Source organism: Catharus ustulatus, chromosome 7, assembly GCF_009819885.2.
Source record: "Catharus ustulatus isolate bCatUst1 chromosome 7, bCatUst1.pri.v2, whole genome shotgun sequence".
NCBI classification, from domain to species: Eukaryota; Metazoa; Chordata; class Aves; order Passeriformes; family Turdidae; genus Catharus; species Catharus ustulatus.
This window is the reverse complement of record NC_046227.1, coordinates 18,936,810-18,958,530: the sequence shown is the minus strand read 5'-3', so window position 1 is coordinate 18,958,530 and position 21,721 is coordinate 18,936,810. Positions and strand designations below refer to the sequence as shown.

The following is a 21,721-nucleotide window of genomic DNA, read 5'->3' as shown; positions in this document are numbered from 1 at the left end:
TGCTCAGTGCGCAAAGCTGTGAACATAAATCACGAACACAATCCCCGCGTGCGCACACCCGACAAGCGGCGCCGTGGGCCCTCCCCCGCCCGGAAGTGGCGCACACGTGAGGGGCGGGCGGGCCGCGGGGGCTGCTGGGCCGCGCGGCGCCGACTCGCGGTCTCTGGAGTGGCGAAGCGGGGCCCGAGCGCTCAGGTTCGTGTGGGGCCGCTCCTGGCGGCTCCCGAGCGGGCCCTGCCCTGCCGAGGAGCGCCGGGGCAGGGCTGGTGGCGGGGCGCGGCGGCCGGGCCGGGAGGGAGGCAGGGAGGGTTCCCGGAACAGGGAGCACGTGCCGCCTGTGCGCCGGCAGAGGCGCGGAGCGGGCCCGGCTGTGCCGCCGCCGCCGCGGTCACTTCCCGCCGGCAGCGCTTCGCGCGGAGCTCGGTGCGCGCTGCGGGGCTCGGGCCCTGCGGGGGAAGCGGAGCCCGCGGCACCGCTCCCGCCGTGGGGATCCGGCCCGGCCCGAGGGCGGCGCTCCCGCTCCTGCCGGGAAGAGGAGCCCGCTGGGCGGCAGGCCGGGCCCGAGGCTGCATGAAGAGGTGCATGTTGCCGCTGCAGGCGTGTAAAAGTGTTAACAGCAAACTGATGGTCTCCTAGCACAGTTCAGGGACGATATTTCAATTGTTTAAAAATTCTTGGTATGAATTTTCTTCTTACATTGCATTGATTCTACTTTAAAAAAAATCTGTTTAAGTAACGTATGTGAAATTGTGTGGCTGTACTTAATCCTTATCCTTAAATAAAAAACAGGTTCAGACCTCTAGTGCAGGGGTTCCTGAAGAAGGCACAATATGAATAACAGTTCCATGTTCCTTTATCGGGAAAGCTTTCTTATTTAAAAAAAGCCTTTTATTCTATTACAGTAATGGTAGAATCAGCCTGCAACTAAACTTTATCCAGAGCTTGAAAATAAATGGCTGGTAAGAGGAAAATCTGCTTGAGAGATCTTTTGGGATGATCTAGTTGATACAATATGGGATCTAATTGCTGTAGTTCAGGGGCTTGACTCTAATTTTCAGTAATTTAAACTTAATGACCACATGCTTTATTTTAACCTGTTTTTTTATGTGTTGTGTCATACTGATACAGACTTGGCATACGGTAGGAACAAGTCAGTGTAGTTTATTAAGAAAGCCCTTAAAATGTTTTGTAGGATTTTGCATGCAGTTCTAATTGTGATTGCTGTTCATTGGAGGTTTTTATCAGTCTTCACTGCTGCACAGCAACTGAAAACTATTGATCTGGAAGTTGTGCCAAATGACTGAGCTAGAGTCTGAAGCAAGCATGTGCAGACAAGGCTAGAATTTCTCTTAAATTAGAAGGCTGCTTCTGCTTTTGTTCTAAATAGGTTAGGGCTCAGTGACTGAACTGAATTGCACACATGGCAAGCTTGAGTCTCTCTTAGTCTTGCCTACAGTTTGTTACTTGCAGCTGAAAGGATGCTTTTTAGAAAACTTTTCCATGTTTAAAACTTAAACGAGGTGTCCTGAATCTTGTGTTGGATCATGCTTTTTGGTATTAACCTTGGAAACACTGCTAAGGAAGTAGACTTTGTTTTTTTTCCTCTTAACAGTGAAGCTGAGTCTTAAGTAGAAATTGAGCTTTTGTTTTTGAGTGTTTGGTACCTGGGCTGAGGCAGACTGGAAGAGCAGTCAGTTACTGCTCTATAGGCTGCCATTAAATTGGATCAAATTGGCTATCATGTAAAATAGAACACTGCTTTCTCTTACAAGTAGGGTGTTAAGAGTACCAGCACCTGAATGGTGGTGAAGTGTCAGGGTGGCTCATGTAGGTCATCTCTGAAGTAACTGCAATGCTCAGCTTGGGTGCTCTGGCCTGGGTTTTCTAAAATGCTTTTTAGATAAATGGATCACACTCAGCACAGCTGGAAACTAACGCTTGCTGAAATCATGCTTTAAAGAGTGTTACAGTGGGTACAGGTGCAAGCACACCACCTTTCAAGGCTGTAAGTGCTGAAGAATTACAAGTAAATTCCAAGGATTGAATGTGGCCTTGAGATCAGGAAGAGGAAGAAATGGGAATACTGCAGACTGCACTAGTCTGAACAGTTATTGGGGAATTAAACTACTAAAATAAGAAGATGAAGCTGCCAATTGGGTATTCTGATGAAGAACATAATTTTCTGTAACAACGGCACCTCGGGGGAGTTTTCCCTGCTTCTGTGTTGCCAGTCATCTTGATGCTCTGAAAGATGTTACTGCCCTGCAAGTAGCAGAAGACAGAAGGTGTATGGTTAAATCTCCCAATAAACCATGCAAGACATGAGTGCAAAACCATCTTTGCCAGCAGCTGTTGTGATCACACCTATGAACTGGGGTAACGCGACCAAGAAGCTGCTTCATCTTCTGTAGCTGGATTTAACAAGTGTGTTAGTGCTCAAAGGGAGAATGAAGCAGAGATTTCTTCTTAGTTCAAAACTGAATTCAAACTAATTTCTGACCACTGCATAAAGCAACTTTTTTTTTTTTTTTCTCAAGGATTAATCTTCACACTCTATCCTTAATTAACTGGGATCAAACATTTTCTATACAGTTGCTCTTTTCTGGCTGCTTTCTCAGTGTCTGAATCTTATGTACTGGGATTATACACTGCTGCCAGTTAAATAAAGTTACTTCCACATTAAAATATCATGTTATCAAAGATACTTGATCCACTATTCAAGCAGAACGGTAGTGAAGACACATTTGTAAAGGAGAGAACGAGACATCTTGAGGATGTGTCAGTAAATGCAGATATTTTCATTCTGTCCTCCAGTAAGTTCTGGGAACTTTCTAAAGATTAAACAGGAGACAGAAGCTTCAGAAACATTTCTCATTATACCTATGTAGGAGTTAAACATTTTTGTTACTGATTGTTTTGCCTAGTGATGAGAGGTTGGATTTGACTTAAAAAACAGATGTTGTTGGCTCTCAGTTTTGTTGTTGTTCTGAACTGAGGATATGTGCCCAGGAAAAGCTGTGAAGTCCAGCATTTAAAAAATTTTATCTTGAATAACAAGGCTGAGAAATGCCAGCATTTTTAAAATTTTATCTTGACTGCTAAATGCTGCCCTAACAATCAAAGTGAGGCTTTTTTTTTCCTCAGTTGTTTCATGGTTTCCCCTTTGAGTTCTGCAGTCAGAATGTTAGTAGTTGCTTCACAGGCATAAATGTATGGCTAATGCACTTGGCTCTTACCTTATTTAGATGAGGCTGCAGTGAAATGAATGCTACATAAATGTAAGTCTAGAAGGTACTATTGAAAACTTAGTGCTTTTGCTCTGTATTCTCTTCAAAACAGCTGGTGAAAATGGCTGAAAATGGAAATGGAGAAAACATGTCTATCTTGGAAAGCAAAATCTGTCAGCAAATTGAGGTAAGTTCAGTTTATAATTTGGGATGTGAACTCAGGTGTTTTGGCATTTATTGGCAGGGGCTTGGCTAACTGGAAGTTAACTTTATTGGGAGTTGGACTTGAATCTTCAGCTCTTTAAAAAACGTCACAGGTCTGTAACAGGTATTTAATACTTTGGGACAGTCATAATCATAGTTTAAGTTGGAAGCTATACTTGTCTATAGTTGCTTGTAAGAACACTATTTCAAAACAGAAAGGTTTAATTTGCTAGCCTTTCAGGTGCTATAGCAAGTGAATCATTAAACAATTTACTACCAGGCTTACTGGGGTTATTCTACCCGTGCAAATAGGAGAAGAATGCATTTTAATTCTATGTGCCTTAATTTTTGTAGGAAAAAAATCCTGTTTGGGAATCTTTGCTGGTGAAAATATTAGCACATGCATGACTTGCTATTATGATTTACTGCTTTGTATTTTATTGCTACAAATTACAACTAAACTTACATGCCTACTTTGGATTAACTCTTTGCCTCTCTAGAGGCTTGGAGGGTTACCCTACAGCAAAAAACCTGAGCCCATTACTTTAAATGGCATGTAGAACAAAACCACTTTCCCGAAGGACAAAAATGTAGCTGCACGTGAATGCCCATACATACAGAGCCATTATTTATATATAACAAACAAAATGTGGAGATCCCTCAATCACTGTATTTTGTTTGTTATATGCAGTTGACAAAACTAGACTTTTGGTAATGTGAGTTTGAGATGTACTAGACAAAGAGGTAGTGTTGTAAAACTTGCACTGACTTTTCAAAGCAACATCATATTGATGAAAATATTCCAACTTATCTTTTGGTTTCAAGTATTTGACCTTTGCTAGTCAGGGAAAGAATCTGATTAACTTATCTGTTGTGAACCGAATTGTCTTCCCGTGATGGACAAGATAGAAATAAGAACAAAATAATTAAAAATTAAATATAATGAGACCTAGAAATTTCAGTCTATGTGTATGATTTTTCAGTGTGAAAACACAGTATTCTTGCATACATACTCCTTAAATAAGGAGTACAACCTGGATCTGCTGGTGACACATTTGACTTTTGACTCTGCAGAGTTTGATCAGGGTGATGAATGCTTATCACGTTAACAGAATAAGCTTTGCTCATTTTGTAAACAAAATTGCAGTCTATCTTTGCCTCATCGATTCTATTGGATGAAGAACTGTTTCAGTGTGGAGTTGGTTTGTTTGGGTTTTTTGGGGGTTTGTTTCTGGTGGTTTTGTTTTTACACCTTACACATTGCAGCCAACTTTTGGCAAAGTATGACGTTTAAGCAGGAAGTAATAATTTCAGAATTCCCAATTGTTCTGATTAATTAGTTTTGGTATCTCTCAATCTACTGCAGTAAGCTGTTAGATGAAAACAAGCTTTTAAGACTGAAAATTTAAAGAGACATCTCTCTTTCCTCCCCTCCCCCCTTTCCCCCTCCTTTTTTCAGTACTATTTTGGCAATCACAATCTACCAAGAGACAAGTTTCTAAAGGAACAGATCAAACTAGACGATGGCTGGGTGCCTTTAGAAGTAATGATCAAATTCAACAGGTAAAGCAAAGTACAACTAATGTGGATAAAAGAGTAACTTTCAGCTACCTATCTGTATATCAGGCCAAGGGTTCCTGATGTGCATTTACAATTCCCATTGCTTTTTTAACATCTGGCTTCAGTTTTGTCTGTGTATTTGTAATAACCTCTGTCTGCTTACTCAATAGGTTAAGTCGCCTTTCAAAAGATTTTGATGTTATTGTAGAAGCACTAAGAAAATCCAAGACCGGTTTAATGGAAATAAATGAAGACAAAACTAAAATCAGAAGATCTCCAAATAAACCCCTTCCTGAATTAAATGACCAGTATAAGGCTGCAATTAAAAACAGATCTGTATATGTTGTAAGTAAATTTTCCTTTATTTAGTGCTGTCCTGCAAGACTTTACCTGAGAGAGTAAACTTTACCAGCAGAGAGTAAAGCTTGAATTAACTCATACTGTAGAGGTTGTAATTTTTAAGAGTCACTTTGTGGCATATAATTGAAGCTCATTGCTGTCTTGCAGAAAGGCTTTCCACTAGATGCAACTCTTGATGATATCAAAGAATGGCTTGAGGATAAAGGTCCAGTTGAAAATATTCAAATGAGGAGAACATTGCAGAGAACATTTAAGGTAATGATGAGCATTTAGACCTAGTGCAGGGATCCTTCCTAGAAAACATTCTGTTCAATTATTCTAACAATATCTCTTATCATTTTATAGGGCTCAATATTTGCAGTTTTTGATAGTGTTGAATCTGCTAAGAAGTTCACAGAGATACCAAATCAGAAGTACAAAGACACAGAGCTGATAGTACTTTTCAAGTAAGTCCACTATAATTGATATATGAACTAGCAGTGGTGAGGGGTGGACTTACACAAGTACCTGGCTTGGCCAGAGAAGTGTGATTTTCATGCTGTTGTACAGGCATGATGTGCCTTTTGGAGACTCAGCATCTCAACGTGGAAAAATAATTTCAACTGTTTCATGTCTACTGCTGTATTACAAACTAATTATAACAGAATATTTTAAATTAACTTATATTCTATTGAAGGGAGGAGTATTGTACAAAGAAGAATGAAGAAAGGAAACAAAACAAAGTAGAAGCAAAAGCCAGAGCTAAACAGTGAGTCATTGTCAATCAAAGTGTGTTTTGCTTATCTGACCACGCTTGAACTGACTCATGACTAATTTAAATTTTTTGCAGGGAGAAAGAAGAAAAGCAGAAGCAAGCAGCAGATGCTGAAATGGTATGGGTTTCTTAAATCACCTACATTTTATAAAGCTAACATGGCATATTCTGTTTGAAATGCTGTAATATAGAGCACTTTCTAGAAAGTCACTTCAGCTTTTCCAAGTAACTTACAGTAAGACTGTTTTGTCATCTTATTTTCAGTAGACTAATTTTGTTTAAAAGTTCATGTCCTGAATTTACATTATTAGGCATATTTGCCTGTTCAGAGTGATCCTGAATGCACCATTGAGATTATTGTTTTTCTATGGTATTTAAAGACTCCATTAAGGATTTCATTGTTATAATATAAATTTTCAACTTAATCAGCCTTCAGAAAGCTGTTTTGTAAAATTTAAAGAGTGTAATTCATATGGGAAAGGAGTCCTAAGTTCCATGTAAGTGTATCACAGTAAACAATGAAAAATCAAAAAAGGTGGGGGAACACACTGTGCAAGACTTGGACATCAGTAGAACTAGGTTATGTAGAAAAAATGCTTGAATTACTGTAACTTCAACTGCTTATTTATTGCTGTTGTGTTTAATAGGATTGAGGGGGGAATATGAATATTCAAACTCTTCAGTGATAATGTGGAGGTTTTTAATTTAATTTAGAAGTCTCTGGAAGAAAAGACAGGATGTCTTTTGAAGTTTTCTGGTGATCTGGATGACCAAACATGCAGAGAAGACCTCCACGAGGTATTTTCTGGTCACGGAGAAATCAAGTGGATACACTTTGTTAGAGGTGCAAAGGAGGTCAGTAATCTTAGACACGAACTTAAGATCTTTGTATTAAAGTTTGAAAATGAATGACTAAATGTTTGTTCTTTTATGTTATCAAGTGAGAAATTGCAGAATATTTAGAGAATTAAATTATTCCCTTCTTTCAAAAGAACAGATAAAGGTTCCAGCCTTGTTAGTTGATAAGGTCCAAACAGAACGCTCATTAACTCAGGCTGAGGGGTTTGCTTCAGTCTAGACATGTTTTACAATCATAGAAGATGAATGAATTTGCTGAGGTACTTAACAAGATATATTGTTCATCATTTCAGCTGAATGTTTTTGCAGTAAGATTAAAATGCAAATGCCACTCTTCTTTTAAAGGGAATTATCCTATTTAAGGATATTGCCAAAGAAGCTCTGGAAAAAGCCAAAGCAGCACATAATGGAAACTTGCAGCTCCGGAACAAGGATGTTTCATGGGAAGTGCTAGAAGGAGATGCAGAGAAAGAAGCTCTGAAAAAAATCCTGGAAGATCAGCAGGAATTGCTGAAACAGAAGACAAAAGGTTCTCTTTCCTCTTACTAATTTAAGCCTTTATAATGTCCTAGAATTGATGTATGAAATTCACTTAAGTAGTGAATACATACTGCTTACTGACCTTAACTGTAAAGCAGCTGGCCAATTAAAAGACAAATGATACAAAGTTCCTGATCTTGTATCTCCACAGGACGCAAAATTAAAGGAAAAGGAAGAGGAGGGAAGATACCTCAGGGTGGACAAAAAGGAAAAATACAGTTTCAGGGCAAGAAAATAAAGTTTGAGAATGATGAAGAAGATGGTGAAAATGATACTAAAACAGGTATGTCATTCTGTGCACTTGATGCAGCTTATTTTTTACGGAAAGTAGCTCCATGTACTCATGTGTCTTACATGTGTTTCAGATTTGGCTCTGCTTTGTAGCATTTCTGTCATCCAGACAGGATCTGTCTTAAGATTCTTGTACTCCATTCCTTCCACAACTGTACAAAAAGCCTATTAAGATCATTACTAGATAAGTCTATACTGCACAGCTGTTTAAAACATTATGTATTGAAAGGTGGTGGTTGTTAGCAGCATTACACAACTGTACAGACTCAGTCTCTTGAGTGGCACTTTTTTGGCCCCTTAAAGATATGAGAAGATCTAATAGTTCAGCCTGTCAGTATTTAGCTTGGAGCAGAGGAAGAGCTAAGCATTATATTCATTATATGCAGCACCTGCTTAACTCAAACCCAGTAAACCCTACTCCTGGTAGATTCTACTCCTTCATTCTCTTACCTGCCATCCTGCTGTGGAGTCAGGGGTGAAGCTCTTCAAAGGGGGTATTTTAGAATATCTAAAAGCTTTAGTCACAGTAATAAGCAACCCCTCTAATGTAGCTGTGGCTGTAGATAATTGAGACTCAAACTTACATGGTGGGAAGAGTTTGGGTTTTTTTCAGATTTCAGGCAAAGCTTTCCTTTTTCCTAAGTGACTACATATTCAATCTTGCAGAACCAGCAAGTCCCAAGAAGAGACCACTAGAGGAAACAGAAAAGGAAGAACCTGCACCAAAACAACTGAAAACAGAAAATGGAGATGGCAATCAGTAATACTCAAAAGAATTAAAAAAATTAGTGGTTTTATTTTTCCATTTTCAATAGGTTTTAAAGACATGCCTCAGTTCAGGACTTTCTTGGCAGAAAATCTAATGAAATCCACTTCAATGTCAACCTACAATTAGAGAAAAGCTTCACTTTATTGGGTTACAGCTTTCTTTTTTTTGTTTAAGAAGCATGCTTACTCCTAACATAAAACCCTGGAAAACTTTTCTATTTATAGTTTTGTTTATACTGTCAGATCTTCTCCGTTTTGCTGGCATCTCATTCAAATGTAAAAGGTTTTGGACTTTGTAATCTCGTGGTTATGTTTAATAGCAGCTGGCAATAAATTCAGAACTTAAAACTGCTTTCTACTGAGGCCTGGTTAATATGCTGTATAATGTTTCAATTGTAAAGTAGTAAAGGTAAGGACAGACTTAAATAATTTTAAGTTCGAGTCACCAAGAACATCGTCACCAGCTGATTAAAGCTTCTGTTCTTTGCTGCTCAACATACCTAACAGTCCAATTATTGCTCAGTCTCCTGCTTACACTATGGTAAGGGACTACATGGCTTCCAGGCCAGCATTTAGCTGTAGGCTTAGGCTGCCATACTGTAGTGTCTTGACCGTATCTTTTAACAGTGGGATGAAGTGCATGAGTTCCTCCTGCTGCCTCCAGCCTGGCTCTGAAATAATGCTACTGATGTAACATCCTTGTTACTGTGGCCTTCATTCAGCGCTGCATTCACTCCAAGTCCAAGCTGCAGGCATGGTTGAGCAAATAGCTATTAGGAGTTGAGTCAAGGAGGCCACCCTTAGCTTGATCACATCTAACTGCAGTGCTGGCTTTAACCTTTGTGTATAGCTTTGACTGGCAATATGATACTTTTCCCTGTTCTGCTACAAAATGTATTAACAGCAACGATGTGACTGAATGTTGTGAGCACTCATCCCGTACGTATGGCCCTAAAACTTAAATTTTGTGGAAGAGAATTTATGTACCTCAGTATTTTATCAGTTACGTTAGGTTTTATACTTACTGATTTCTTCTTATGGAACTTGTATGATGCTGGTAAATCAAACCTAAGTTCTGTGAACAGTATAAAGAATGTGTTAGATTAGGATGATAATCAGCCACTTAAGCCTTACAGCCATGTACTTCGTGTTTCTAATGTCTGCATCTGTTGTGGCCTGTCACACCTGTTTTATCTCTGCACTAGATGACTAAACATGGAAGCTGTCCACATCAGACAGTTAAGTGGATGGCTGAAATGCAGTTGTGTTTCAAGCACTCGTGCAGCTTCACATCTCAAGTTCTATAACTGTAAAAAGTATCTGGTTAGTGGTACTGAAAAACTGGAAAGATACTTAACTGTCAAAAATATTTAGGTGACTAAGGACAGGATGCTTTTTTTGTGTGTGAGAACTGACCAGTGCTTCACTTTTCTTTTTCAGCAACGTTCCCTTTGAAGCAGGAAGAAAGGTAACTTCTGCTTGAAGACAAAATCTAGTTCCAAACTTAACTCTGCACAGAATATATGTATTCATCAGAGCTTTATTAAGTGCCTGCTTGTATTCTAGCCAGGTAGCAAAAAACTTCAAAAAAAGTTTTAAAAGTCTGCTAAAAAGAGAAAGACTTGTGTCATTTCTGTGTTAAGTAACACTTAAATTTATCTCAGGCTGTTGTGACTGGCTGGCAGTGTCAGAGATATTATCCCAAAACAAAAGGTTTTGGGCTTTTTTTTATGTTGACAATAAATATTACCTGCTAAGACTTCCATCTTCACTTCCCATTCTGCTGCTTTCTTCTGAATGTGCTACAACAGTGGATAGTGTAGAAATGAGCTTTTAAAATTATGTGCTTTATAAACATCTCTATCTCTGTACTTAGTAAGTCTCCTGTGCTTTTGATTTTCAAGCTAGAGCATTAGATGACATAGTTATCTTGATGTGAGAGGCGTAATTAGTATTTACCCCAAGCATACCCCCAAGTAGTTAGCAAATCAGTGAAGCTACAGACATTTATATAGCCAAGTATTTTGTTGTCTGGTTAGTTCTTGTCCTACTAAAATGAAGAACTTACCTGCCGTGTTGAAGTTTTGTGAAGGGAATAAACAGCTGTTTTTGCCATTTGTAGAGCAGTTTTCAGAAAAACCATATCAATTCCTAAAATAATGATGAAATTATTAGTATTGTTAAATGGAAGTCAAAGACCTGCTTAATTTTTTCCGGAATAACAGGTACTTGAGAAAACAGCACTGAATACATTAAGGTACAGAAAATATTTCTGAAACACACTGAATTATTTTTAATAAAATAAAAATTATAAAGATATTAAATATCTAGTATTGTTTATTTCACAAACCCTAGTGACTGTTAGTTACAATGCTGAAGTTGTTAAGAATCTGATTCTAGATCAACAAAACATTAAGTAATTAAAATATGTAACTAATAAAAAAGGGAGATGTTTCATTGAAAGCATTTTCCTTGCTGTTTAATTTGTAATAATTTCTGAGTTTCACAGTTACCAACCTTTGTTATGCTTGGTACCAAATGGAGGGTTCATAATAACTGTGTCAAAAGCATCTGACATGCTGTCAGATAAAGAACAGATGTCACACTGAACCATGTTGACATTTGTGAGCTCAAAGTCTTCAATATTGCTGTTAAATATTTCCAGTGCATCTGCATCTATGTCAAGCCCCACACAGAATCTATTAAAAAAAGGAAAGTGTCATGTATTAGTTTACTACAAACTAAAATGGCATTAAAATTCTATAGTAAGGAATCTGTGTACACAACTTGTTTTATCTAGGAAATGTAACAAGCACACATTATAAATTCAGTACTGATAAAAATTCAAGTACTTCTGTTGCTCTTTCTCAAGTATAGGTCTAAATTTTGTTAAGGAAGTTTCATGTGTCATGTAATGCTTATGAGGAAAGCAAATGACTGCCACATTCAATTACAGCTCTCCCTCACTGACAGTATGAATGGTTATTGATGATCAAAACTTGGTAAATAGCCTGACTATGCATCTGAAATGTTGCTATGTTTTAATCTTACTTTCTACTCTTCTATGGCAGAAAAAATATAACCAGAACTTAATATTAAATACTTACCCTGCTCCTAACATTGCACTTCCAATGCTGAGCATGCCACAACCACATCCTAAATCTGCAATTGTTTTGTTTTCGATATCATCAAAAGTATTGTGAATTGTGTAAAGCATACATGCTGGAGGGGAAAAAACCAAACAAAACAGGTCAATAATAACAAATATGTACATGACTAATCAAGAAAAGCTCTTTCTTCCTTCAGAAACCTCATAATTTTGCATTAGAAAACCCCTTTAGTTAAACTGATGTTCTCAGCCCCTGTAATTCTTTTTAATTTATATGTGAAGAGTCAAAAACATTTTGACGAGTTATGAACTGTGGATCTTTGGTGGAAAGAGTAGTGTTTGTGGAAAAAGTATGCCTCTAAAGTTTTTTTTGGGAAAAACAATAGAAGGATATAAAATATGGAAAAGAGCATCATTAAGGTATAGATGAGTGTCGTATAGACACTTTTTGTGGTTTTGTCGGTCATGACGTAACTCCATTTCAGCTTCTACAGTTACAGACTAAGATTGCTTCTATCACAACACTACCTTTTAGATTAATTTATTTGATTTTTGGATTGGACATTACCAGAATACTACTATACACATTGCTGTTGGATACACTTTCTTAATTACTTTTAGTGTAAAGCCTTCAAAGGAGACAAGGCAGTAGAAAAAGCTTTTTTAATTAAAGGCGCTGATGAACTAGTGAAAGAGGAAACAGTGGTGTGAGATACCTCTACCTGCAATATGAGGTCTTGTTGCGTACTGTTCAAGGAGTAGCTTTGGACTTTCAAAAGTATCAACTTGTTGAAGACAGCTTTCCAGTTCTTTAAGCTTTAATTTCTTCATGTTTGTGGTTTAACTAAAGAAAATAATGTGTAATCAGTTACAATAATATAAATAAATTACATAATTATTTAATACTTAGAATCCCCTGGTACTCCTCAGCATCTCCCGGGTGTTTTCACGCTGCCGTTTCCCGGTACGCCTGGCGGCCCACCGATGATGGGGAAGGAGCGCGGACCCGGGCGGCGGCAGCTCCCTCTCCTCACCGGCTCCGGGAGCTCAGGCCCTGGGCTCCGCTTCTACCTCCCGAGCCCGCCCGCCGCCCGGCCCTAAGCAGGGCAGGAACCAAGCCCAGCGACCGCCGCCGCCGCCACCTCCACCGTCCGCTCGCCGCACAGCGCCGTCCCCGCTGCGCCGGGCCCCGCTCGGTACCGCGCCCACTCACCGCAGGTGGCCCGGCCCGGGCGCACGGGCCGCTCCGAGCGCCGCCGCGCACTTCCGCCGCGCCGCCCGCCCCCGGCGCGCACCGCCCCTTCCCTCCCCTTCCCTTCCCGGGCTGACGGGCACCCGCGGGAATGAAACGCCAGGGAACTTCCCCGTGTGTCCTTAACAAGTGCGGGTCTTGGTCTCGTGCAATATAAACGCGAGACATTTTATTGCAGCCTTGAGCGTCACCGCTGCGCGGTGCCTGAGAAAGCGCTGGAGGATACACCTGGCAGACCGGGCTTTCTCGGGGGTCCCTCTCCTGAGTGCCCTTAGGGACAGAACAAGGAACTGGAATTTTGCCGGTGCGCTGGGAAAAGGGGTCGTTGAGAGAAGTAACATTCATCTGGAAACGCAACGCGACACGAGCCGCCAGCAGACGGGCAGCCATAGGAAACAGGCAAAGCCAGAAGAGAGGCAGCTGCCTTGGGGCCCGTAGCTGTCGGGTAGAAGGTTACTCTCGTTTAGAAACAGATTTTTTTCGTGTAAGGTTTTCCATTTCACAGTTGAAAATCTATCGAGGTTTAAAACCGTCGATCGGTGTGCGAAACACGGTAACTCGCATCCACACGCGTTCTGTGCTGTGGGAGGGCGCAGGCGGCCGCACGCTGGTACCTCGGGGCGCGGCTCTGCGGACACCCCGAGGTGTGGAGCTGCTGCCGGAGCCCGGCGCTGCACTGCACCCCCGGCGGGGCCGCTTGATGGCAGCGAGCGCAGAACCACCGGCACGAAGCCTCAGAGCTGCCTCCCACATTCCCTGCAGTTGCTCCTGCCCTCAAAGCCGCCACCCGTAACACCCCGGCGGGACCCTTATGGCCAGGATACGCGGGCGGCCGCTTCATTGTAGGGACAGTTCAGTAACAAACGAGCTCCGCTGCCGTCTGGGCCACCGGCCGGCCCAGGTGCGCCCTCCACGCTCCCCGTGGGTGCCGGGACCCCGGCTCGAACGAGAAGTTTCGGGCCGGCGGGCGGCGACATTTCGTGCGGCGGCGGCGCGGGGCGCGCACCTGCGCGCTGGGAGGGCGGCGGGAGGGCAGGGGCGGAGGAAGAGGAGGGTGGTGTCAGGGGAGGGGAGAGGCGGTGTCGGGAGGGGGGAGCGGGCGGCGGGCAGGGCGCCGGTGCCGCGGCTATCGCGAGAGGGCGGCGCCGCGGGGCGGGGAGCGAGGGTGGCGGAGGGATCACGGATCCGGAGCCCGGCGCGGCCGTAACGGCCCCTCGGTGTCCCGTCATGGCGGGGGCCGGCGCCAGCAGCGGGGACAAGTGGGACACGGCGCGGCGGCTGAAGGCGGCGCTGAGCTGCGAGAGCGGCGCGGCGGCGGCGGCGGCGGAGCTGCGGACGCTGCTGGACGGGGTGCTGGCTCCGGCGGCGGGCCCGGGCGGCAGCGAGGCGGCGGGCGAGGCGCTGGAGTGGTGCCGCTGCCTGCTGTCGGGTGGGGAGCCCTGGGACAGCTTCGTGCAAGCCGTGCGGGCCTACGACCCGGCCACGCTATGCGGCCTGGTTTGGACCGCCAACTTCGTGGCCTACCGGTGCCGGACGTGCGGGATCTCGCCTTGCATGAGCCTGTGCGCCGAGTGCTTCCACCAGGGCGAGCACGCCGGGCACGACTACAACATGTTCCGGAGCCAGGCGGGGGGAGCCTGCGACTGCGGCGACAGCAACGTCATGCGGGAGGCCGGGTGAGCGCGGGGCGGCCGCGGCGGGGCGGGCGGGCACCTGCCGGGGGGCGGCCCCGCGGGCGGCAGAGCCGTGCCCGGGCCGTGCCAGCAGCGCGGCCCCGGCCCGCAGCCGCCCTGAGGGAGGGAGGGAGTGAGGCCCCTGCCGCCTTCTGGGCCGCCTGACTCCATCCCTGGCTGCGGTTCGGACCACAGGCAGAGCGAGGAGTCTGCCGGGGTTCGGCAAGGTGGCTTTGTTGGTGTGCTTGTGCCTGTTCTTTAGGACGCTCGTGCGAATCTTGTTGCCCTTGCACCGAGTGCCAGCCTTAGGGAAGTTGATAAGGCGGAGTGCATGGGAGGCAGTACCTGTCACTTCCAGCTAGAGCCTTGGCCTAACACAGCTAGCCGTGAAGTCAAAATACTTTGGGACAGCATGTGAGCAGATAAGCCAAAGTGAACAGATTGAGTAAGAAGGAGCCATTTTTGTGTGATTTGCCAGTCTGCAGTTCAATTTGCCACCTTTGCTTTAAATCAAGGAATGTGGTAATGCTTGGATGAATACAGCAGAGCAGGTTTTTGTGGAAGTCAAAGGTCTTTTGTATTCTGACCCACTGGAGGCAAGACTGAAGTGCCTGGTCAGAAGAAGAGGAATCGGGTACCTCATTAAACCCTTCTTTGTTCTCATATGTACTCAGTGGTGAAAGGAAAGATCAGTCCAGTTACTGGATGAAGGTGATACCTAGCCAGTAAACTTCAAATTTTACAACTGAGTATCTTTTGGAGCTCCTTGTGTTCCTGTTGTTTCACTGGCTAACTAAAGGCTTCACCAAATGACAGTTTGGAGTACTTGAATGAGGGTTCTCTTCTGACAAACCTTCTAGAATAGTCTGTCTTTACTGTGTTAGCCTGGATGAGATGGTATGCTGTTGAATTCTAAGTTGTGGCATACCTAGCAGAAAACACTAGGAACATAGACGTATTTTAAAACATTTTCCTTACTTCTTTTCTTGTTTTTGCAAATTTACAGTCTGTCATTCTGTATCACTCACTTGGCATCTTAGGATTCTTTCTCTTTTTGCATTCCTACTTAGAGATTTCATTAATTCTGCTTTTTCTGTTTTTTGAATATTGTTGCCTTGACTCTGATTCTTTGCATCTGTAATCACTGTTCTCCTGCAGGCCTTGAGGTGGCTTTGGTTTTTGTTTCTCATGCTTTTCTCACCTTTTCTTTCCCTTGCTATCTGCCTTCATCATTTATTAATTCTCTTTTGGTGGACTTTTCTTATTGATAGACTTCCTCCAATGACAGAATTTTTTCCCTCCTTTTGTTTCCAGTAATCTTCAGTGGTTTCAAGTTGCTACTGCTGAAGTGATTCTTTCTTTATCAGTTTTTCTTCAACTTGTGGTGCTTCTGCTTTCCTCAGCATCACTGAAGTAAGAGTTTCTCTTGATCTTGAGAAGTAGGAAAAAAATTGATACTACTTCTTCCACTGTACATTGTGGAATAGACTTAGAGCTCCTCTTAGTGGCAGGATTTTAACAGAGCACACACAAATTGGACTACTTTAGGGTGAATATTGAAACGACTTGTGATGCTGCTCTCATCCCAGATTATAGCTTTCACAGTTGTCTTATTTTAAACAGTTTTCTTCTTGAGGAAAGCTGGTTTAATAAAGAAGAAGTGAAAAATGCTGTTAAGTTTGCAATGTAAGCAGATGCAAACCCAGAAGGAGTAACAATCTTCTCATTTCTATGTATCCTACTTATTACTTTTAATGGTACAATTTGAGAGGAAATTGTCTTGTTTGTGAGGTAGGTCCCTTCAGGAGTTTTGGTCACTAAAGAATTGCATAATATTTGTTCAGAAACAACACCCAGCGTTGAGCAGTAGATTTTCCAGTCCTCTTGCACATATAAGGAGGACAATACATGACAGCATATGGGGTGTTTGCATTTAACATAAGGTCACTTCTGCTTGTGTAGATAAGAACTGATGTCAAGCCATTGCAATTAAGTGAACTAGAAACTTGGTTTGCTGTGCAAGACAAAGTAAATTAAGCTTAAACTGGTGTAAAAACATTGACGTGTGCAAACACAGAGTTTTACCTATTGACTTGAATTGCTACAATGCAGCATGTTTAAATAATGTTTTAACTTTGTGTATGCAAATCAGCTGCACAATTATGAAGGTAATGCTTTGCATGTCAAAGTTAGGAGGCCTTCATGGTGGACTTAGGAAGCTGGAGTGTGTCTAGCCTGGTATAACCTTGGCCACTACAGCCTAGGCTTCTATTAATAGCAAGGGAATCAAATGTGGAGCCTACTTACAAACTTTATCTACCATCTGTCTGCTCAGATAAAATTTTGTGTAGATACTGTATATGAATATTATAGTAACATTCTTTTGTTTCTGTTCTTGCTATCTGGTCTCCATATGCATAATATTTATTTGATGCAGCTCAAAAAATACTTCTCATTAAGTCTTAGTTAACTGATCTGCTATAAAGGAAATCTCTCCAGTTTAGAATCTGGACTATCTTTTCATTGCCTTAAGATGGCTAATGTAAATCTAGAGATGGTTTTCCCTAGAGTATAAGGATGGGTGAGTGTTAATCTTGTGTTAACAATTAAATACAAAATTTACCTTATAGGGGTGCCTTTATATAAAGAAGCTGGAATATAGTGTAATAGATGAATACTGATTTGCCTTAGGTACCTTGATTTGCTTTAGGTACCTTGTGTAATTCTCATTTCTTTTAGAAAAATCAGATTGTCACATTTTTGAACCTTTTGATTTTAATGCAGATTTCAGTGGTTTTGATGTTTAAGTTAATTGCAGTTGGTCTGATTTACCAGAAAGTAATGTAGACTTTTAGAAAATATTCAAGTTTGTGAATGTACCTGCTTGTGAAAGTATTAAAAATTCTACCTGTGGCAAGATTGAATAGATGATTTTAAAATCCACTGATATGTCAGGGGGTGGAAATAGTTTGTAGTTGTCTCCCATATGGTATCTAGCAATTTGCAAATGAAATTTAGCAAGTCCTTCAGAGATAATTAATAATGTTCTGAAGAAGCAAAAATCTTCAGTTCTAAAGCATTTGGAGAAAACATATGCTCATAGTTCAAATGAGTTCATCTACTGGATTAAAAACCTCATGCAGTTGGACAGGGGAAAATTCAGACTGGAGTATTTTTTGGTTGGTAGATGGTCTTGTATTGTAATGAAACTGGTAGTTTGTGAAATAAATTTGAAGAAAGCAATATGCCATATGGTTATTAGAGAGTATAACTGGTCAATAATATCTTACTTCTGAGTACCATCTTGTTTCTATGACTATCTTGTTCTGAGTCCCCTCTAAGTCTGTAGACAATAACCTGATATACCAGAGAGCCTCAACACTTTTGCTATTGCATGCTGCTGTGTCCTGTTTCAGAGTCTGTCTGTTGACTTACTAGTTAAATTAATCATGTGAGAAGCAGATGTTTTAGTGCTGCATTGTAGTGCAACACGAATAATACCTCCATCAGGGGTTGCATATCCTGGAAGGTGAAAAGCCAGGTTAAGAATTTTGTTTAATAGACTTTTTCAATGATGGTTTTTTGTGTATTCCTTGGTAGTTATGGCAACCAATGGCTCCACTGACATAGTGTTGCCTTCTCTTATGGCTTGCATCAAAGGGACTAAGGTGTTATCCATTTGCTCTTGCAACAGTGGGCTGTTTCTTTATTGAGTAACAAATTGTATAGTTACATGAAAGGTGACTCTCACAGATGAGTGGTAATGCTGTGTGTTCAAAAAGCACCTTCAGGTACCAAGGTCTAAACTTCTGCAGTCTACTGATCTCTGCTTATCTTTCCATTTAGCTCTGTGTCTTAATGTGTGTCAGCATAGGTTTCATAGAGATCCTGTATGAGCTGCGCAGTAGATCAGACTTCTGTTTTCTTTTTTTTCATCATTGTCTCTCTTGGAGACAAATGTATCTGTTGGGTCTACTGTGATCCCCTTATGAAAAGGTTGGACAATTCTCTTTGGATCCTCTTGCTGGCAAGCATTAGAAGTAAAGTTTTTAAACTGCTTGGTTTTTTCTGCTTTAATTTATTTAGAAATGGCCCTGATTTTTTTTAGTGTTTAAAAATGTTTGCACTCAGTAAGGATTACTGAATGTTTTTGTTAAATTTTGGATGATAGGTGCCTAATTTTGATGACCTTTGCTGTTCTGTCCCCATAAAATTCTATCCTTTTTATTCCTTTTCAGAGACACTTCAGAGATTGGGAGCTGTGGAAGATTATATTCTATTTCTTTTACATTCTTTAGCTAAGTAAGAGTAAAGGAACTTCTTCATATTCTAGGCTTGTGAAAATTTTTACAAACAGAATGACCATAAAAAAGGAAGATTGCTCTTGAGAGTGCTATTATTACTAGTTATCTTTGGATGCATTCTGTGCATGTTTATCAGGAAAGGTCTCTTTTACCATCTTGGGTTGTAGCACTGGGATCCCCTTAAGATCAAAAAAGTCAGATCTGCTTGTGGCTGTGTTCTGGGATGTACAGGCAATTGTTGTTTTAGTGTCACGAAGTGGATTATGTGGTTATTTTATGGAGTGTCTTGCAGCAGCAAGTCACCCACTTAGCATACATGTAGCATGTTGCTGCTTCAAGGTTGTCCCTTCCAGTGTGACTCTATCAATGGTCTTGTTTAACAATTGCCAAGAAGTTTTTAGTTCTCCAGGACTTAGTCTAGGTTTGGTAATTCAGCCTCAAAGAGATAAGGGTGTTCTTTTGGAACTTTCTTGAGGAGGTTGGTGAAACAGATGCTTTATCAGCAAGCTGAGAGCCTACAAGTAGCCAGCTTTAGTCTAGTCTCTGAGTTTTATGAAATCACGTAAAAATGCCTGTGTGTTCAGGGCTGGTACAAATGGTATTTTGTAGGGTCTCTGTCAACTCCATTCAGCTTATCTGCCTCTGAAGTTCTTTGAGCTGCCAAGGAGGGACTGAAGAGAAGTCTGAGCTGTAGTGGCTGTTAGCTTAGTGTGAGAGTCTAGATAAATCCATGGTCATGTATGATGGATGTAACTCTTCAGAGCAAAACCTCCATCATGGTCATCCACAAAGTACAGGAATTCATACTGGGATTTACAGGGACCACAGAATTTGAAGTTACCATGAATTTATAGATAATTGGTTTCCTCTGTCCTCCTTCATGCCTTCCCTACACATAAAGCTCAAGATAATGTATTGCTTCTTAGGATTCCACAGTAACACTGGTAGTTTACATAGAGCTTCATGTTAGGCCTTATCCTTGGAAAGAAAAAGACATTGCAGATCAACATGTTAGTTAAGTCTATCGTGTCATACACTCAGCTCTCAAACCTGCCTGACTTGATTTCTTTTAAACACATCTCTAATTAGGACTACATCAGCCTCCAAATTAGTTGCTGAGATGTATTCCAAGTGGTCAACAGCCAAGTGCTAGTTTTGTATTACTATCTTTAGCGCTATGACCTGATTAGATGCATTGTTACTTTATACATGCCTCTGGAATAATGTATGGTTGTTTCAAAGTCGTCAGTAAGATGTTGAAACATATCTCTATACATAACTATAAATATTTAGAAACCTGTTATTGAACAAACTTAAATGATGGTTTTACCCCAAAGGTGTGCTGATAGGACCAGTCTGATTTGAAGAACACAGCAGTATTGTGAAGGCTAAGCTCACAAGATATGACTGCTGTATATCTTGCCTTGCCTGAAATTTGGCTCATTTATTGTATCACTTGTCTATTGCTTTGTAATTTGCTTTGATATATATTCAATTTAAGAGGAGCTGTGTTTTAGAGTTCTCTGTAAAAATCTTGTTTAGATTTAGGCTAACCAGTGATGATTTTCAATTCCTTTACTTTGATCCCACCAAATTCTAAAACTGCTTCTATACCTTTTATGGACCTGTCATCTGCCCAGGATTCTAAGTTTACTGCGTCAGGGTGGAGTGTTATTTGTCTGCTATATACCTGATCTACATGGAGCTGTCAGTGGATCTGTTGGCAGTGGAACAAATTTGATTTTGGGAATATGTTTAGGGAACACATTCCTGAAGAACTATTGTTTCTTAGATCTTTCTTACTGGCCGTATAGGTTGATTCAGATTTCAGTCCATACTTCCTTATCACTTGTACAGTATCAGGAATTTTATATTTTTAAAAAATCCTGGAATAGTATCTGACAGTTGCAGGTGATTTTAAATTGTAACTTAGGTGCCTTCCTCTGTAATACACATAAATACTTTCTAAGAAAACTGCACATTACTTGTATATACACCTTGTCTGTTGGAGGCATGGCCAAAGCTTAAGTTGTTAACTATTATTAAAATTCACACATCTTACTCAAATCCTGAAGAAATGAAGGTTGGTTTTGCATTTGTCTCGCACTGAGTAGTTGCTTAGAACTTTGTCGTATTATTTTGACCCAAATACTTCATATATGCTGTATGCTTGACCTGTTTAACTTCTCTTGGGAGAATTTTGTTAGCCAGAAAATGTTTTTGGAAACTCTGTTTTGAGAATTTGATTTTTGTTCTTTCAAGTAGATGTGCTGTCCGTGTACTTCAAGGTAGATAATTGATGTGACTCCAAAAGCAACTGGTCAGGGAGACTGGGCATGAACTTAAAACGATTTGGGAAGATTGAGGGCCAGGCAGACATGGCTCTGATGAGGGCTCAGGACCAGGTATTTTATTTGCTGATCTGATTGTCTTTCAAGTCTGCTTCTGAAGTCAGCTGGTCATTCTGCATGTGTGTAAGACTAAGAACTCTGCAAAATCAGATCTTAAATGTAATTAAGCCTCCTCCAGAATTAGAATATTCATTGTATCTTAATCCCTCTATCTTTTAGATCATAGTTGAAGGGGAAAAAAAGACAATACCTTTAGATTCCATGCTGTGAAAGAATTTTGGAAGCAAATATTTTTGCTTGTCTGCTTTTTTCATGTAAACCTTGATAAGGATTGCTTTTTAGAGTTGCATTTGAAGCGTGTTCTCATCAACGCCTTCTTCAATACAGTGAAATACTGTATTTTAAGGTCCTTTAAGAACTAAGTTTCTTTTCTCAACTGGAAAGGCTGTGGTTCCTGTTGAAGACTGTAT

The 21,721-nt window shown here is 41.2% G+C and overlaps 3 protein-coding genes and 1 long non-coding RNA gene across 7 annotated transcripts in view; 2 read left to right on the top strand and 2 right to left on the bottom strand.

The window, feature by feature from the left end:
- The first annotated feature begins 112 nt into the window (after positions 1–112).
- SSB (small RNA binding exonuclease protection factor La) lies at positions 113–8,914 on the top strand. The gene is made up of 12 exons (XM_033064871.1): positions 113–195; positions 3,340–3,414; positions 4,891–4,994; positions 5,162–5,336; positions 5,499–5,606; positions 5,697–5,797; positions 6,028–6,099; positions 6,181–6,223; positions 6,820–6,960; positions 7,309–7,492; positions 7,655–7,786; positions 8,461–8,914. Exons 2-12 carry the CDS (start codon positions 3,349–3,351, stop codon positions 8,556–8,558), a joined length of 1,224 nt encoding a protein of 407 aa, XP_032920762.1. The 5' UTR covers positions 113–195; positions 3,340–3,348; the 3' UTR covers positions 8,559–8,914.
- LOC116998772 lies at positions 1,137–3,333 on the bottom strand. The gene is made up of 2 exons (XR_004418457.1): positions 3,237–3,333; positions 1,137–2,262 (listed from the first exon to the last, which is right to left on the bottom strand). It is a non-coding gene; the product is annotated as an uncharacterized LOC116998772 (long non-coding RNA).
- METTL5 (methyltransferase 5, N6-adenosine) lies at positions 8,571–12,947 on the bottom strand. Its single transcript, XM_033064872.2, has 8 exons — positions 12,885–12,947; positions 12,394–12,515; positions 11,670–11,784; positions 11,080–11,261; positions 10,631–10,713; positions 10,313–10,364; positions 9,588–9,637; positions 8,571–8,679 (listed from the first exon to the last, which is right to left on the bottom strand). Exons 2-8 carry the CDS (start codon positions 12,500–12,502, stop codon positions 8,626–8,628), a joined length of 645 nt encoding a protein of 214 aa, XP_032920763.1. The 5' UTR covers positions 12,503–12,515; positions 12,885–12,947; the 3' UTR covers positions 8,571–8,625.
- Positions 12,948–14,083: 1,136 nt separating this feature from the next.
- Positions 14,084–21,721, top strand: part of UBR3 (ubiquitin protein ligase E3 component n-recognin 3) — a 102,577-nt gene continuing 94,939 nt past the window's right edge. For 3 of the 4 annotated variants that reach the window (XM_033064487.1, XM_033064486.2, XM_033064485.2), the window contains exon 1: positions 14,084–14,599. In XM_033064487.1, coding sequence (XP_032920378.1) covers positions 14,151–14,599 — 449 coding nt within the window. In that variant the 5' untranslated portion in view covers positions 14,084–14,150. The remainder of the gene's footprint in view (positions 14,600–21,721) is intronic. The other variant, XM_033064488.2, reaches the window with a different exon arrangement.

What these genes read in the sequence shown, in the direction of transcription:
- SSB (XM_033064871.1), top strand. Translation starts at nt 3,349, where the DNA reads ATGGCTGAAAATGGAAATGGAGAAAACATGTCTATCTTGGAAAGCAAA. An exon ending in GAGCTGATAGTACTTTTCAA is followed by an intron (nt 5,798 to 6,027) that starts GTAAGTCCACTA and finishes ATTCTATTGAAG; the next exon opens with GGAGGAGTATTGTACAAAGA. An exon ending in AAGCAGCAGATGCTGAAATG is followed by an intron (nt 6,224 to 6,819) that starts GTATGGGTTTCT and finishes AATTTAATTTAG; the next exon opens with AAGTCTCTGGAAGAAAAGAC.
- METTL5 (XM_033064872.2), bottom strand. Translation starts at nt 12,502, where the DNA reads ATGAAGAAATTAAAGCTTAAAGAACTGGAAAGCTGTCTTCAACAAGTT. An exon ending in GAAGATGGAAGTCTTAGCAG is followed by an intron (nt 9,638 to 10,312) that starts GTAATATTTATT and finishes TACTGTTCACAG; the next exon opens with AACTTAGGTTTGATTTACCA. An exon ending in AGTTCCATAAGAAGAAATCA is followed by an intron (nt 8,680 to 9,587) that starts GTAAGTATAAAA and finishes CTCTAATTGTAG; the next exon opens with GTTGACATTGAAGTGGATTT.